Consider the following 17,765-nt stretch of genomic DNA (forward strand, 5'->3'; position numbering starts at 1 on the left):
AAAATTGAGTTTCATGGCTTTTCAGATGCTTCTGAAAAGGTATACTCTGCATGTTTATATGCACGAGTAATTCCGTAACCCTACTCTTCGCTAAGACGAGACTTGCGCCAATCAAAGTAATCTCGTTGCCAAAACTTGAACTTTGTGGTGCAGTGTTGTTGGCAAATATGACACATAATTTACTCACCCAACTCAACCTACTCTTACATCATACGTATTTCTGGACCGTCTCATCTATAGTTTGGCCTGGCTTAGTAAACACCCTTACTCGTGGAACACATTTGTGGCAAACAGAGTTTCTATTATTATCCAAACAGTCGGTGTTGACAACTGGAACCATGTGGCTTCACACGATAACCCTGCCGATGTTCCTAACCGAGGATGTAATGCTGATGAGTTGAAGGATGACACTTTATGGTGGAATGGACCATCGTGGTTGAAAGAAGTCGCGTCGATGTGGCCAACAACAAATAATCCCTTTATTACTCAAGCTGAAGCTAAAGTTAGTCAGTCGTTTACTACGACCGTTAATACCCACTCTTCCTTGGTTAATACTAATACTGAAAACCCAGATATATTATCAAGATTTTCGAAATTGTCAAAAGCTCTAAGAGTAATGACCTATGTCTATCGATTTTGTGATCGCGCGTCCTACACCCGTAGAAATACAATTCGAAATGATAGAGTTATTCTGGATCGAAATAACCCACAACTAGTCAATGATAGACTACGTTTATTAACTACCTACCCAAGTATTGAACTTGATGCGTCAGAGATCAAATCTACCCGTGATATGTTGAGAATAATCCGATCAGGATATTGGATTCCAAAAATTAAGAATCTGATTAGTAATGTTGTTAACAAATGCTTACCCTGCATAAGATATAGGAATAGACAAACAACCCAATTTATGGCGGCGTTGCCACCAGAAAGAACCCAAATAGATAAAGCTTTTACAAATGTTGGAGTTGATTTTGAAGGACCATTTGACATCAAAGCATACAGTGGCAGAACTTGTAAAATAACGAAAAGTTAGGTTTGTGTTTTTGTTTGTTTTGCAACAAAAGCCATCCACTGGGAGCCAACATCTGATTTGTCTACTCAAGCCTTTATGGCAGCCTTCGCTCGATTTTTTTCGAGGCGGGGATGCCCTGTCTTCATTTACTCTGACAATGGAACAAATTTCATAGGTGCTAGCAAGTTATTGAAAAAGGAGCGACAGGAATTTATCAAACAGCTAAAAGGATCTGTAACGTGTACTAGCATTTTATACCCCCAGGCGCACCACACATGGGCGGTTTATGGGAGGCAGTAGTTAAAGGCTATAAAGCTCATTTGAAGAAAATAAATACCCTAAAATATACATTTGAAGAGCTAGCTACACTCCTTGCCAGAATAGAAGTATGCCTAAACTCGAGATCCTTAAGCCCATCAAGTGAAAATCCACAGGATCTCAACCCGTTAAAACCTGGACACTTTTAAATTGGCTCACCCATACTTACCCCTGCAGAACCCGACACAAGCAGTGATAATATAACCCTGGCAAACAGATGGCAAAAATTAAAGATAAAACATTACATCTTTAGTAAAAGATGGAAAGATGAATATCTTAAAGAGCTCCATAAAAGATATAAGTGGAAAAACCCTACCCGAGAAGTTGAAATAAATGATATTGTAGTAATTAGACAAGACAATTTAGCACCCAATGAATGGTTACTTGGACGTGTGACCAAAACACACCCTGGTTATGACGGTAGAAATAGAGTAGTTGACTTATAAACTTCAACAGGAACTCTAAAACGACCAATTACTAAAATTGTTGTTTTACCAGGTAATTAGTTTAATACTTTTACTCGAACCATAACCCAATATAACAACATCGTTAATTATTCCAACTAACCCATACACTAACCCAAATATATTATGAATAACATTTAACACTTCACCCTAACACACTAACTCATACATAATATTTAATTTCATAACCCATTTTCTATTTCTACACAGAATGGCACCCAACAATAAGCATGGTTCAAAGTCCGGACGTTCTGGCCATCGCAATGAGCGCTCCCACAAGACAAACGTTTCTCGCAAAGGAAACCGAAATCATCATCGCCATACCGAGCCCACAAAACATTTTGGTTGCGGCATCTGTAAAGCTGACCACCGTTTGACAAACTGCCATAAATTCAACAAAATGAATTTGGCGCAGAAGTATCAAACGGCAGTCAGCCTACATTATTGCGTGAATTGTTTGGCGAGAAATCATTTAATAGGCAGCTGCACCAGCAAGGCTCGTTGCCAACAATGTGGTGGTAAACACCACTCCACCCTGTATGGTCCAAATAGGATCTTAAAGAATTTGACCCAAGACCAATCCCCTCCACCAACTTCGGCACCAAGAACTCCACCCACACCAGCTCCACGACGATCATTAGACATCGTGAAAGTTACCACACCGGTAACAACGTCGATGATGAAAACGTTTGTTCCTACAGCAGTTCTGCAGTTAGGAAGTCGGCGGGCAAGTGCAATACTAAATCCTAGCAGCCGTAATAATCCCAGTAATAACATACAAAAAATAACGTATCAGAAATACATTTATTATTTAGTACCTTTTGAGTGTGTATTTTTGTGAATCAACTAACACATTCTCACCAGTTACCCCCTGTCTATATTAGACAAATATTTATTATGTTAAACGTCAAATTGTTATCATAATAAAAAACAAGCAAGAGTGCTATATTCGGCTGTGCCGAATCTTATATACCCTTCACCATAGTGTATTTAAAAAATATAAATTTTATTTTATTTTATTTTTTTTTAAATTTATGTACCTATTTAATTTTCCCGATTATATAATTATTATAGCAATAGCAAAACAAAATGAACAACAACAACGCTAAACGAAATAAACACTCAAAAAAGAAAATACACAAGGCGTAAAACCAACAGACATCCAAACATACGAAACGAAATACACAAAAAAACAAAAACAAAATACACAACGCAATGAAACCAACAGACATCAAACATACGAAACTGTACACCTACAAACAAAAATCATATACACAAGGCAATGAAACACACAGCCATCCAAACATACAAAACTGAATACACCAAGAAACAAAAACAATATACACAAGGCAATGAAACACACAGCCATCCAAACATACGCGAACGAAATACTCGGAAAAAAACAAAAACAAAATACACAACGCAATCAAACCAACAGACATCCAAACATACGAAACTGAATACACCAAGAAACAAAAACAATATACACATGCCAATGAAACACACAGCCTTCCAAACATGTGAAACGAAATACTCAATGAATAAGCAGTGTTGTTGTTGTTGCTTATTAACCAAAGCATGAAAAAAATTGTCTTTTTTATGAAATTTTCAGAGGTTGTCTCGGATTTTTGCTTATATCTCCGTCATTTACGGACCGATTTTGCTGATTTTAAATAGCGATCTTCTCGAAAGCATGTCTAACAGAATTATTGAAGATTCGGATCTCGCCGATATCTGGGGTCCTCTAAAAACTGATTTCAACAGACAAACAGTCGGACAGACAGACGGACATGGCTTAATCGACTCCGCTATCTATAAGGATCCAGAATATATATACTTTATAGGGTAGGAAAATTATATTATAGAAATTACAAACGGAATGACAAACTTATATATACCCTTCTCACGAGGGTGAAGGGTATAATTAGCAGGTATAGACGGCATTTATTAGCGTTATAACGCCGTTATGACAGTGTTGTCTAAACAATTGTTTAGACAACGATGTCTTGATAACAAACGTCATTTTATTGTAAAATTTGTTTAGAATTTTGTTTTTGTGCGATTAAAATTGATTTTTAACATTAGTTTTAGTGAAATTAGTGTTTATTTACAAAATTTGCATTTAATTTTAATTGTTTTTATAAAATATAGCATTATTTCAATAAAATTATCTGTGAGTTGTCGTGAGAAAATCAGCGTTTTGTTACCCCTATGTATTAACATAAACAATAAACTGACAATTTTTCTGCCGACGTTTTGTCAAGTGCCGTGATAAATATTTGTCTAATATAGACACGGGGTTAGGTTTTTGACAGGGGACTTAGGTCTCTGACAATCACTTTCGCCTAAATGCTACTATATGGTTTAACCCACTAAAACGTATACCTATAATTTAGAAAATACTAAAACTTTGAATATTTAAATCCCTAAATTTAACAGTAAAATTTTCAACCAAAATGCATTTTATTATATTAGTAAAAAATATTATATTTAACTAAAATTTTCATACAACTATTATCATATTGATCTCTTTTACTCTCTTTTCTATTAATAATCTAATATTATAAAATATAATAAATGCTTCCAACACCTTTTTATTGGCCGACAATATTATATAAGATTTAGCCTCGTATATAAATTTGTACTTACCTAAGTTCTTGTCTTCTGAAATGTTTTACAATCCCAAAAAGTAAAATTTATCGCACTATAGCTACTTGTGATGATAAATATGGATTATATTCAAAAATATGTTGAAAATATAATTTGCAGTAAATTATTATATTGTACGGAATACTGTAAACACATTTTCAGTAATCAGTAAAATACTGCATTTTTTTGCAGTAACCAGTAAATTTATTGCAATTTTTTGCAGTAATCAGTAAAATTTACTGAATACTGAAAATTTTTTCAGTAACTAGTAAAAACTTACTGATTTTTTTTTCAGTAATTAGTAAAACTTTACTGCCTACCGAAGTTTTTTTCAGTAAACAGTAAAAACTTATTTTTACTGCATTTTTACTGGTAGTGCAAAGTGCCCATCTATGCTTTTAGGGTAGCAAAGCACACTGGCTATAGCTAGTTAACTTATAAACACAAATATCGCGATGAAATTCAGCACAATAAAATATTATGTAAATATAAATATATTCACAAAATTTTATCGGGCTTGGTTTATATTTGCCCCTAGCCCCCATATAAAGCCTCTTTCAGAAAAATAGTTTTTCATCCATAAATTGCTTAAATGTATCGGAAAAAGGTAATATTGAAGATAAATGCTTTATTATGAAAAATAAATAAAATTTAATATTCATAACTGGTGTAGGGTATCATATGGTCAGCCACGCCCGACTATACTTTCTTACTTGTTTATTATGGATAAATTTTGGTCCCGTCCCTTTACTCAGGCGTGAGGAGTACTCTTAATTTTTACAGGGTAAAATAAATATTTTTATATAATACTAGCTGGCCCGACAGACGTTGTCCTCTCCAAATTAGAAAAAATGTTTATGTTCGATTTGTGATTTTAGATAAATCGAAAAAAGTGAGCTTGAAAGTGGGCGTGGTCAATTATTCTTTCAGTAAAACTTTAAATTTGATTACTACGAACATGTTTTAAAAAATTTAGCCAAATCGGTGCAGCCGTTTTCCGATTTTAGATAAATCGAAAAAAGTGGGCGTGGTAAATTTTTCTTTCAGTAAAAACTTAAATTAGATTACTACGACCATGTAAATAAAAAATTTTGCCAAATCGGTGCAGCCGTTTTCCGATTTTAGATAAATCGAAAAAAGTGGGCGTTGTCAATTTTTCTTTCCGTAAAAACCTAAGTTGGACTATGACGAACATTTCAGTAAAAAAATTGTCAAAATCGGTCTAGCCGTTCTCAACTGATGCAATTACCAACGAACGACAATTGATTTTTATTTATATAGATTCTTACCCCCTTATAAATGAACACTATTTTATTTTATAAAAGATTTATAAATCAAATTTCGTCTGGAAATTTTGTTTTATAAACCTTTTAAAAAATAAAATTTTGTTTATGCATAATCTTAAAATACAGATTATTTAAGTTATCCTTAAATTTATAAAAAAGTAGTCAGTTAAAAATTGGTAAACAATTTTGTTATAGTTATAAATTAAGTTTTACATAAATTCCTCGGATTTGCGAATGAATTTTTCATTCCCATTTCCTTTTAAATTAAAATGTCTGGGAATTCCCAAACACTAAGGTCGAAATACATACAATACTTTACTACGAACTGTGTTTAATTGTGATTTGTGTGTGTTTTCACATTTTTTAATTAAATATTTTTTTATATTAAATATTTTAAATTAAATACTTTTTATATTATTAAAACATATTTAATTATTTGTTCATACTGTTGGGCCACAATGGGTTTTTTTAATATTTATTTTGTTTACCCTTTTTCTCTTTTTAATTATAATAATGAATTGAATTTAATAATAATAATAACAATAATAATATAATAAATGAATTTAATAATACTTACCTTTACTTACTTACCTTTACTTACTTACCTTTACTTACTTACCTTAGTTTTAAGTTATGTAGTAAACCCTTACAGCTTACATGTTAACTGTAACGGGTTTGCTGAAAATAATGTATATAGAAAAAAGTAGGCTTTTTATTTTTACATAAAAAGCAAAATAAATACTTACTTGCGAAGTAAACATAAAACCTTACGGTCGTTTTTTATTTAGACAATTTTCACCAGTGCCCAAATTTTTAAATTATAATTTATTTAATTTAATTTTGTTTTTTTTTTTTTTAATTTCTTAAAAAATATTAAGAAAGAACACATACTTTATCAACGCAACGATTGGGTATCGCGTAGCTGTCTGTCGCAGTTCGTCGTAAAGTATTGTATGTGTTTGTACCTTTACCCGTGTCTATATTAGATAAATAGTTATTATGCTAAACGTCAAATTGTTATCATAATAAAATGCTGATTTTATCACGACAACTCACAGATAATTTTACTGAAATAATGCTATATTTTACAGAAACAATTGAAATTAAGGGCACATTTTGTAAATAAATACTAAAACTTATGTTAAAAATCAATTTTAACTGCACAAAAACAAAATTCTATACAAATTTTACAATATCAAGACAACGTTGTCTAAACACTGTCATTGTATCATGATAACAATTTGACGTTTAGTATAATAAATATTTGTCTAATATAGACACGGGCTTAACATAAACAAAAAACTGACAATTTTTCTGTCTACGTTTTGTCAAGTGCTGTGATAAATATTTGTCAAATATAGACACGGAGTTATTGACGAGTAATAGCAATGAATTCGCGAATGGTTAGAAAACGTGAATGGTTTCTTTCTGTTCTCTGGTACATATATCGATATTTATATGAGCTTAGGGGAACTTTTAGGAATAAGGTCATATATGGAAAACAAGATGAAAACAACATTTTAAGATTAATAGATTTAAACCGTTTGTAGAATATACAATCTGATTCTGGATTGAATCTGATAAATTACTAGTTTCTAGTTTAAATATAAAAAGCGTAATATACAAAATTCTTAAAAATATTGATAATCGACTTATCGACTAAATGTTCATCGGTTTAAATCGGGTTTTTTACACTGGTGAACTCGGTTTTTTGAAAATTGCCTTTTTCAAGATATCGAATAATTCGGTTTTTTAATTATAAAATACCGTTTTTATATATTTTTGCAATACAATAATAGAAATATTCAAATATTTTTGTAATATTTTTATATAAATACTAATTTTTTTACCTGGCGTTGCTCGGAGTTCTAAGTGGTTTCATAAAATTATACATATTTGTTCAATTCACAATCAAGTTGTATATTGTACCTACTAAAGTGTAGTAACAGTGATTGTGAACAGATCTTTGCAACAAGTCATAAGTTTATGTTCCTAATTAAAAAAAAAAACAATCAAAACAAATATAGATAACAATGTCAAAAGATAAAAAAAATCAAAAAATATTAAATTAATTAAACATGGGAAATAAACCAAATTAATTTCTTTGAATTTTCAATTCTTTTATTTTCTTTATTCCACATTTTAAACTAATAAATAAACTGTTTTTAATAAAATTTTAGTTTTTTTGTTTTGGTAAACAGCTGTTTGTTTTTGATTTCAGTGTTACCACTTTATTGTTTTTTGTGCTAAAATCGTTTGCATTTTTGGTTTATATGTTGAAATAAACAACTGGCAACACTAAAATTTCTTACAACATTCGAAAAACATATGAAAAATTGTCGTAGGAGTTGTATAGAGCTTTTGCATAGAAAATACCAACAACATTGTTATGACTATTGTAGCAGCTGCTGACATACAACGCATACAACGCTACAACATCGATTGTGAATTGAACAATTATATTTTTCCAACTTTCAAAACATTTATTTCCGAAAACAAACATTTTCCTTCCTTTACTCCTTACTAAGAGATTTTTGGAAAATACTTCACAAATAAATATTTTGTCAATTTATAAAGCTACAAATTTATTTGCTTTAGATCAATAGAAAGAATAAACAAAAAATTGCAAATTACAACTCTCTTACTATCCTCTAGTTATACTCTGTTTCCACTGGCTTGAAATCTACTAGATTTGCTTAAACCTCTTCAAGGTGTTTCCACCGAGCTTACTAGTTTTTGATATTCAAATTTTCGAACAAATCCCGTCATTTTATTTTGATATAACGACAGTAATGTTAATTTCTTTCAAATTTAAACATTAACCCCCTTATTCACAAACAACATTTTTATTTTATAAAAGGTTTATAAAACAAAATTTCCATAAAAATCTAATTTATAAACTGTTTATAAAATAAAAATTTTGTTTGTGAATAAGGGGGTAAAAATACAAAATTAAAGTTGTAAAAGTATAAATTTGTTTATTAAATGCCACTAATTTTAAAATTATAATTTGTTGTGTTTTTATTTCAAAATGAAAAGTCACTTTATCGATGAAAACATTCAACTTGAATGGATAGCCTATAGTTATATTTGCTTATCCTAGACACAATGCAGTGTTGTATAAGCAAGTCTTGTTCGAAAAAATACATTTTCGACATGTTTTAAATCAAATCTAGTAGATTAACTAGATTTGTATTTGTCAAAAATGTATGGGAAATCTACATGATTTCAACTGGTTTTGAACCAATCAACTAGATTTGCTCAAAACGCCTTAGTGGAAACATAGCATTAGCTACAAATAAAATATATTTACCCTAAGATAAAAAATATTTTTTTACTTAGAAGAAAGTGTTAATTTTTCTCTTTCTTTTCGAAAAATCTGTTTAAATGGCATTCCTTATAAATTCTATATGTCGTCCAAATTTCATAAAGCTCGATTTAACCGTATTGTTTGAATTTACCAATAGAAAAATATCAATAATTTCATTAAATAATTTATTTTTCACATTAAAAAAAAATAAATTAGTATGGAATAAGGATATTAATTCCTTTAGAAGAAAAAGTGGTAAGTTTTTGGCAGATCACGGAAAAATATTTATCAAGCATTTACATATTTATGAAATTTCATAAAAGTACAAAAAAGTAGCAAAAGAACACACCAGTTTTTGTCCGTTTAGTTTGAATTTGGGCTTTCGAAATATACATATTTCTGAGACTATAAAAATCATAGTCTAAAATACTAATTTTGTCCGTTTTTCGCCTTTGACCTTTTTTGTCCTCTTTTGTTCCAACTTTTGCAACGGAATTTTTCTAAACTTTTAAAAGCTTAATCGAAAATGTTTTCGCCTAAGTGTTGACAATTATCAGTGATTTTCCGTTTTTCAACAATTTTACCCTCTTTGTTCCCTTAAAGTCCAGGTTTGAAAAACAATTTAACTATGTTCCAAATTTGTGTAAAATCGGACCAGCCGTTTACTACAAGACTGACATTCAAAATAAGTTTTTTTGAACTATTATTTTCGGTGTGAGATTGATTTTTTGTTGTAATGGTAAAAACTAAAACTCATGTTTTCAAGTATATTAGATAAATAAAAATTAAATTTCGTTTCAGATCAGAAACATATTATCCTCTACCATCTAAAGCCCCGTTTAGACGAGCACACAAGTAATATGATCTGTCAAAATTTTGTGTAGAAGAGAACGGATAGGATCGTCTAATTGCAATATCATGATACAATTAATAAGGTAGCCTCGTCCACACAGCTGATCATCAGCTGTTACAATCTTATCTGTCAAAATTCCTGTTTTTACATCAAGAAAAAATATAGATTTACATAGTTAGTTTATTACCCAAAATCTTGGCAGCGGACCGCCGCTGTAAAAAGGCCCTTCTACCGGGAGTGATGTGACTGGGGGTCTTATCTGCCAAGATGGCCTTGGGAGATGTGTTTGAGAACCCGAGGCATTGGTAGTTCCCAAAACAGAGGGTTTTATCGGCTTTTTGCCAATATGGGCCTGAGCTGCTAGTGAGGTACTTGCGGAGAAGTCCAGAGGTACCTCGCTGCTTCTTTTACTGCATCCAGCTTTGGAGCTAGATGCTGGTTTTGTGCTGCGACTGACGGATTCAGGCTTCCCTAAATCCGCACTCACTGTGGCTTTGGCACCGGTAGCCTTTAGACTTGTCCGATCCGATCTGAGTGGCAGTAGAATTCGACTCACCACAGCCTGTCGCCGTCGCCTTAGGGGTAGGGTCTCCGGGGATTATGAGGCCCCTTGCCGGACATTTGAACGATTAAACAGTTGTGTATTTTATACTTGCTGCCAAGTATAGTGTTCTGCATTTGGTGTTATTGCAGACCACCTAGTCGCCCAATATGGGAAACAGACGCCGTTGGATTTTGAAAAATACGGACCATTGAGAGGTCCCATCACAATGATGAGGATAGCCTTCTGACAGATGCGAGAACTGATAACTGCCCCATCGGGGAGAAACAGACGCTACCAGTCGTGGGATGGGTAGTTCTTAGTATGTGCTCGTCATGAGCCCCTCTGGCATGGGTGGCCCTACCAGCACGGCCTACTTGAGTCATCACACATAAGCCATCGCATCGCATCAAGTCGCTCCATAATAACTTCCAAATATCTAAGGAAGATTTTTTAAATAGATATATTTCCATAAAGAAACAAATTTAAATCTAAAATATTTCATAAATTGATATTAGTAAAGTCTAAAAGAAATTTACAAATTAAAACTATTACTTTTAATTAAAATACCACCATTTCAAAAATAAATATCGGCAATTTTTTCCTAAAAAGTCGGCATTTGCCGGCACTTACATTTTAAAAATCGCCAATAAATCGGCAATTAGAAAAAACAGTATTTTGAACCAATGAAACATATCACAAATTAATTTAAAAATCGCAATATTGTTTTTACATAGTGCCGGTCCACACACAGCAACTTTAGTTAAGAAACTTTTTCTTGATTCTCTTTTAAAGTTTCCTTAATGTCTACACATAGAAACTTCTGTTTCAGAAACTACGTGTTAATTGCATTGATTTGTTTTTGTACGAAAACAAAACGCGTTTCCGAGTACGAGAAACTCCGTACCGCGAGAGAGATGAATGATATTTCTTTCTCTCTCACGCAAAATCAAAAGTTTCCCAAAAATAGTTTCCTAGTGTGGACCGGCAGATACATAACGCAGGGAATTTTTATTAAGAATTGGTCTAATAAAAAGGAAAACCGAAACTTTGTTTTACTGGAATAAACTCGATTAGAATTTGTATCACTTTTGTAGAAAAATTTTAATTTCTAATTATTTCTAGAATACTATCTTGTAAAATATTTTAAAATTTTGTTAATGAGTGATGTAGTTATTTCATATATTACTTGGCAATGATACATTGTTTTTAATAGGATTTTTAACCAATTGTCTAGAGCGTATGTCTAATAAAGAATTAGTTGGTGGTTCTAATCCTAATTGATATTAGAAGTTTTTTGAAAAAATATAGTTTTTTGCAGTTTTTTTTAAACCATTTCAAATGGCACGATAAAATAACTTGTTAATGGAGCATTGAGTAAGAGAATAGACTAATAAACACAGAAAATAACTGTAAAGCCGGCTTGAAATCCGGGAATGTTGTTGAAATTATTGAAAGATTTTTGTTCAAAATTAGCTTTTCCACAAAATGTGTAAATTTATTTTCGAACCTTAAAAAAACTTTAGCATTCTAAGATTAGACTTTTGGAAACCTATTAAGGATTTTCATATATAAATCGTGTTTCCTTTTCATAATATACATAAGTACATCTCGATCCAATTGACTTTTCTGATGTAGCATATTGTGTTTTACATGTCATTTTTGCTTTTGTGAAGTTTAGTTTTGACAATAAATTCGTTAGAATTTCAAAACAATCAATAAATATTACGAAATTACATTATTTTTTGAATTGGGTAGAAAATCGGCATTTTTGAATAAAAAATTGAGAAATCGGCACTCTAATATTTTTAGGGTAAAATATCGGCGAAATGCCTATAAATCGGCAAATCTGGCAGGCCTGTATGAGAGTACAAAATGTTCTATTTTCTTATTTTTTCCTTCTGCAACAACTGACCAATCATATTTGTCGCCAGGCTCTGCTCTAGAACGATGAAACTCACAAAAAAATTTATGACATCCGATTTCTATATTTCTAACACAAAGTTCCTTATGGGTTTTTATCGTGCACAAGATAGTCCGATAGCAGTTATATAAATTGCTGTAGTACAGAAAAAATGTATGACGTTCGATTTTTATATTACCGACTTCAAAGTGTCATATAGGTTTTTATTGTGCACAAGGTACCCTACTGGTGTAGGGTATCATTTCTTTTAATTTTATTTATTCTTTATTGAATATTTCTTAAGCTGAAATTTACAATAATTATTAAAATTTAACCTAAAACACAAGTTCTCGATTTGATTATCTGGCAAGATCTAGGGTTTCCATTCTCTTCAGTCGTCTAGGACCCTAAAATAGCAGCAACTCCCTGGCAAGGGGATTTGGGTAATCCAATAGTTTCGATAGGTAGGTTAAACTGGAGAGTTTGATCTCCTCACGTATAATTGGGACATTGAGATCCCTGTGAACATTACTATTGTGAATGTACCACGGGGCACCTGTTATTGTCCTTAACAGTGCTGACTGCTTTCTTTGCAATTTTTCTACATTAGATAAGAATGCTGTTCCCCGTATAGCATAAAGGTATCATATGGTCGGCCATGCCAGACTATACATTCTTACTTGTTAACCCTCGTCTAGATAAGATCAATTTTTATTATTCTAAACGTCAAATTGTTATTATGATAAAACATTAGCACATGCAGACGGCATTTATTAGCGTTATACCATCATTATAACAACGTTGTCCTGATAACAAACGTCATTGTATTGTAAAATTTGTATAGAATTTTGTTTTTGTGCAATTAAAATTGATTTTTAAAATAATTTTTAGTAAAATTAGTGTTTATTTACAAAATTTGCATTTAATTTTAATTGTTTTTATACAACATAGAATTATTTCAGTAAAATTATCTGTGAGTTATGGTGTTAAAATCAGCGTATGCATTAACGTAAACAAAAAATTTACAATTGTTCTGCCGATGCTTTGTTAAATGCTCAAATATGCAAATATTTGTCTAATATAGACACGGGATTACGGTGGAGGTACACAACTCGCGTTGTACGCGGCAACGCGTTATATGATTCTGTCAAAAAAAGTTGAAATAGTGTGTTTTCATTTAACAAGTTACGCACTGTAGTTTGTAACGCGTCTGCCGCGAAAAGTTCAACAACAACAACTTTTGACGCGTCGGCAGCTGATCAGGGTTGTATTTTGTTTTGTGTAGAATAAGAATAAATTAAAATGAAATAAATTTCATCAACAATGAAAGAAAAAATTTTAAAAATAAACAAAAACTTAAAATTTTGATTTTTAAAACAGTAATAGTTTTAAAAAAACGTTAAAAGAAAGATCAAAATGACGTGTGGCGTGTAATTTGCAGCTTGTAAAGCGCTAAAAATTTGAAAAGGCGCAAATCGCGCTGCCGCCCCAACGCGTGTTGTGTACTTCCACCTTTAAGGATAAATAAAGTCTTATTTTAATCAAATTATAACAAGTAGTCCGATTCTCACATGTAGGAAATTACTCTCTCACATCTACGAGTAACGTGTGAGTTCTACTCTCTTGTGAGAAATTTAAAATTGTCAAAACATTCGAAAGTTTATCTCACTTTTTTGACAGCTTTGAATGGCCGCACGCGAAATTGTAGTTATCCACAAAAACTACAATTTTTTAAAATAGTTTAAACCCATTTTCTGCTTAATATTTTGTTTATTTTCTTAAACTGGAAAAAATATTTTTTCTAATTATTAAAATTTAATTTTTTGTTGTTGTTGAATTTTAATTTACGAACAGAGTTTAAATTTTTGGTATTGAAAATTCAAACAAATTTAAAATTCTAATTTTTTATAGAACTCTGTATGTTGAAAAAGCACCAACAAATATACGTTATTGTTACTAACACATATTTAGAGTTATGTTCTTTTTTACAAACACATGTTTAGAGTTAGGCACTGATGTCGAAGAGTCGAACTACTTGTTATACTTTGATTTTAATAAAATTTGGTGGGAATATTATAGCCCATTTACACTACAACTAGTTGATTTTAACTAGATTTCCCATACATACATTACATACATAGATTTCCCATTGCATACTTCGTAATGCGACTGTTTTTTTCCTAAATAATACTAAAAAATACGAATGCATAAAAAAAAAGAAAAACAAAAAATTAAAATGTTGACAAAATTTTTATAAATTGAAAAACATGAATGAAAAGTTAATTTAAAATAAAAAAACTTTTTCGAGAAATATTGGACAAAAATTAAATCTTCCTAATTGTCAAAAATAGTAAGTGTAAACGGTTTAGATTTGTAAAAAGATTTTAAATGAAATCTATTAGATTTCGTGTATGTGTAAATGAGGTATTACTCTAACGGTCTTAACCGTTATGTCAATACCCACATACCCGGGTATGTTTTTCATTTTTGAAGTGATATATCTTGAGATCTATATATCGTATCGACTTGAAATTTCTATCAGGGAAATGTTTTCTATAAATTTCCAAAAATTAGCTAGATATATATTTTCTAAACCGATTTATGACTGATTTTCTACTTTTACCTCGTACATCAATACCCAAAATACCGGGGTATGCTTAAAATTATATGTCAGTTATCGGATAAAAATTAAGTTTCATTATAAATTTTAAGTTTTATAATTTGAATTATATATATCTTGTATCTTATCAAAAAAATTTTGAATTAAACAACAAACTTTGTTTAAAATACAGAGTAATATGTCATTGTTCATAAATTTGAATGTGAAATCCCTTTTTAGACTTGTAATATATACAAATATGAACCGATTTTAATGAATTGAATTTTTCATTGCATATGTCTTAGTAAAGTAAATTTATGCTTATTATAATAATTTTATTCTTATATAAACAAAAATATTAAACTTTGAATTTAAAGTTTTTCATTTTTGACCATGACTTAACAATCTTTTTCGCAAATAAATTCCCTACTAACGAAAAAAACAACAATTTATTTAATGATAATCGATTTTATATACCTCAATTAATAATATAGAAAAAATTTTGTTCAATTATCTTCCTCCATCTAAGAGTAATAGCTTCTTGAAATCAAAATTTTACAAAGTCAAATTCCACATAATGCATTATGTAGGGTTTTTTCTTGAGGTTTTTTGCATATAATATTTTTGTCAAGAGCAAAACAATGAGAAAACTTTTTAAAAAATGGCTAAAATTTAATGGTATGAGGTTAAAAGATATTTAATTTATTTTTACAGACGTGTTATTAAATTAGTTTTAATAATTATATAAATTATACACTAAAAATGTAAAAAAAAGATGGAACAGCCATACAATTGTATGACATGTTGGGTATTGATGTACGTAATTTTATATTTTACTAGCTATACCCAGTGTGCTTCGCTACCCTCATCGTAATGGAATAAAATAAATATTATTGTAAATGTATATATATCTGCAATATCAAAAAGTCCCCTATTTAAATTTATGTTTATATATTCAATATTTTAGAAAACTCAAAAAGTACCAATGAAGTACGAAAAAGTAACAAAAGACCTCTTTTATTTAATTTCATGTTCCTAAGTTCAATATTATAGAAAATTAAAAAAGTACCAGTTGAAGAACGAAAAATTACCAAAGGGTCCCCTTTTATAGATTCTCATTAACTCCGGGCTCCACATGGTTAATTTCATGTTATAAAAAACACAAAAAGTACCTTTTGAAGAACGAAAAATTACCAAAAAGTCCTCTTTTATATGTTCTCACTTACTCCGGGCTCTACGTACTTAATTTCATGTTTCTAGGTTCAATATAATAGAAAATTCAAAAAGTACCTTTTGAAGAACGAAAAAGTGCCGAAAAGTCCCCTTTTATAGGTTATCACTTAATCTTGGCTGTACTTGCTTAATTTCATGTTTCTAGGTTCAATATTATAGAAAATTCAAAAAGTACCTTTTGAAGAACGAAAAAGTACCAAAAAGTCCCCTCTTATAGATTCTCATTTACTCCAGGCTCTATATGCTTAATTTCATGCTTCTAGGATCAATATTATAGAAAATTCAAAAAGTACCTTTTGAAGAACGAAAAAGTACCAAAAAGTCCCCTTTTATAGGTCCTCACTCAATTCGGGCTCTACATGTTTAATTTCATGTTTCTAGGTTCAATATTATAGAAAATTCAAAAAGTACCTTTTGAAGAACAAAAAAGTACCAAAAAGTCCCCTTTTATAGTTTCTCACTTAATCCAGGCTCTACATGCATACTTTCATGTTTCTATTTTCAATATTATAGAAAATTCATAAAGTACCTTTTGAATAACGAAAAAGTACCAAAAAGTCCCCTTTTATAGATTCTCATTTACTACGGGCTCTAAATGCTTATTTTCATGTTTCTAGGTTCAATTTAATAGAAAACTCAAAAAGTACCAGTCGAAAGACGAAAAAGTACCAAAAAGTCCCCTTTTATACATTCTCATTTACTAAGGGCTCTACATGCTTAATTTCATGTTTCTAGGTTAAACTTTATAGAAAACTCAAAAAGTACCAGTCGAAGGACGAAAAAGTACCAAAAAGTCCCCTTTTATAGATTCTCATTTACTCCGGGCTCTACATGCTTAATTTCATGTTTCTAGGTTAAATTTTATAGAAAACTCAAAAAGTACCAGTCGAAAGACGAAAAAGTACCAAAAAGTCCCCTTTTATAGATTCTCATTTACTAAGGGCTCTACATGCTTAATTTCATGTTTCTAGGTTAAATTTTATAGAAAACTCAAAAAGTACCAGTCGAAGGACGAAAAAGTACCAAAAAGTCCCCTTTTATAGATTCTCATTTACTAAGGGCTCTACCTGCTTAATTTCATGTTTCTAGGTTAAATTTTATAGAAAACTCAAAAAGTACCAGTCGAAGGACGAAAAAGTACCAAAAAGTCCCCTATTATAGATTCTCATTTACTCTGGGCTCTACATGCTTAATTTCATGTTTCTAGGTTAAATTTTATAGAAAACTCAAAAAGTACCAGTCGAAGGACGAAAAAGTACCAAAAAGTCCCCTATTATAGATTCTCATTTACTCTGGGCTCTACATGCTTAAATTCATGTTTCTAGGTTAAATTTTATAGAAAACTCAAAAAGTACCAGTCGAAAGACGAAAAAGTTCCAAAAAGTCCCCTTTTATAGATTCTCATTTACTCCGGGCTCTACATGCTTAATTTCATGTTTCTAGGTTAAATTTTATAGAAAACTCAAAAAGTATCAGTCGAAAGACGAAAAAGTACCAAAAAGTCCCCTTTTATAGATTCTCATTTACTAAGGGCTCTACATGCTTAATTTCATGTTTCTAGGTTAAATTTTATAGAAAACTCAAAAAGTACCAG

The 17,765-nt window shown here is 30.8% G+C and overlaps 1 protein-coding gene across 1 annotated transcript; it reads left to right on the top strand.

Annotated features, from left to right (window-relative positions):
* Positions 1-888: 888 nt before the first annotated feature.
* Positions 889-11,720, top strand: LOC119601605. The gene is made up of 3 exons (XM_037952638.1): positions 889-1,831; positions 2,008-2,564; positions 11,653-11,720. Exons 2-3 carry the CDS (start codon positions 2,009-2,011, stop codon positions 11,718-11,720), a joined length of 624 nt encoding a protein of 207 aa, XP_037808566.1. The 5' UTR covers positions 889-1,831; position 2,008.
* The last annotated feature ends 6,045 nt before the right edge of the window (positions 11,721-17,765 follow it).

This window comes from Lucilia sericata, unplaced genomic scaffold (assembly GCF_015586225.1).
Source record: "Lucilia sericata isolate MDLA Ls3-8-SP2 unplaced genomic scaffold, ASM1558622v1 Contig000177F_arrow, whole genome shotgun sequence".
In the NCBI taxonomy this organism is placed as follows: domain Eukaryota; kingdom Metazoa; phylum Arthropoda; class Insecta; order Diptera; family Calliphoridae; genus Lucilia; species Lucilia sericata.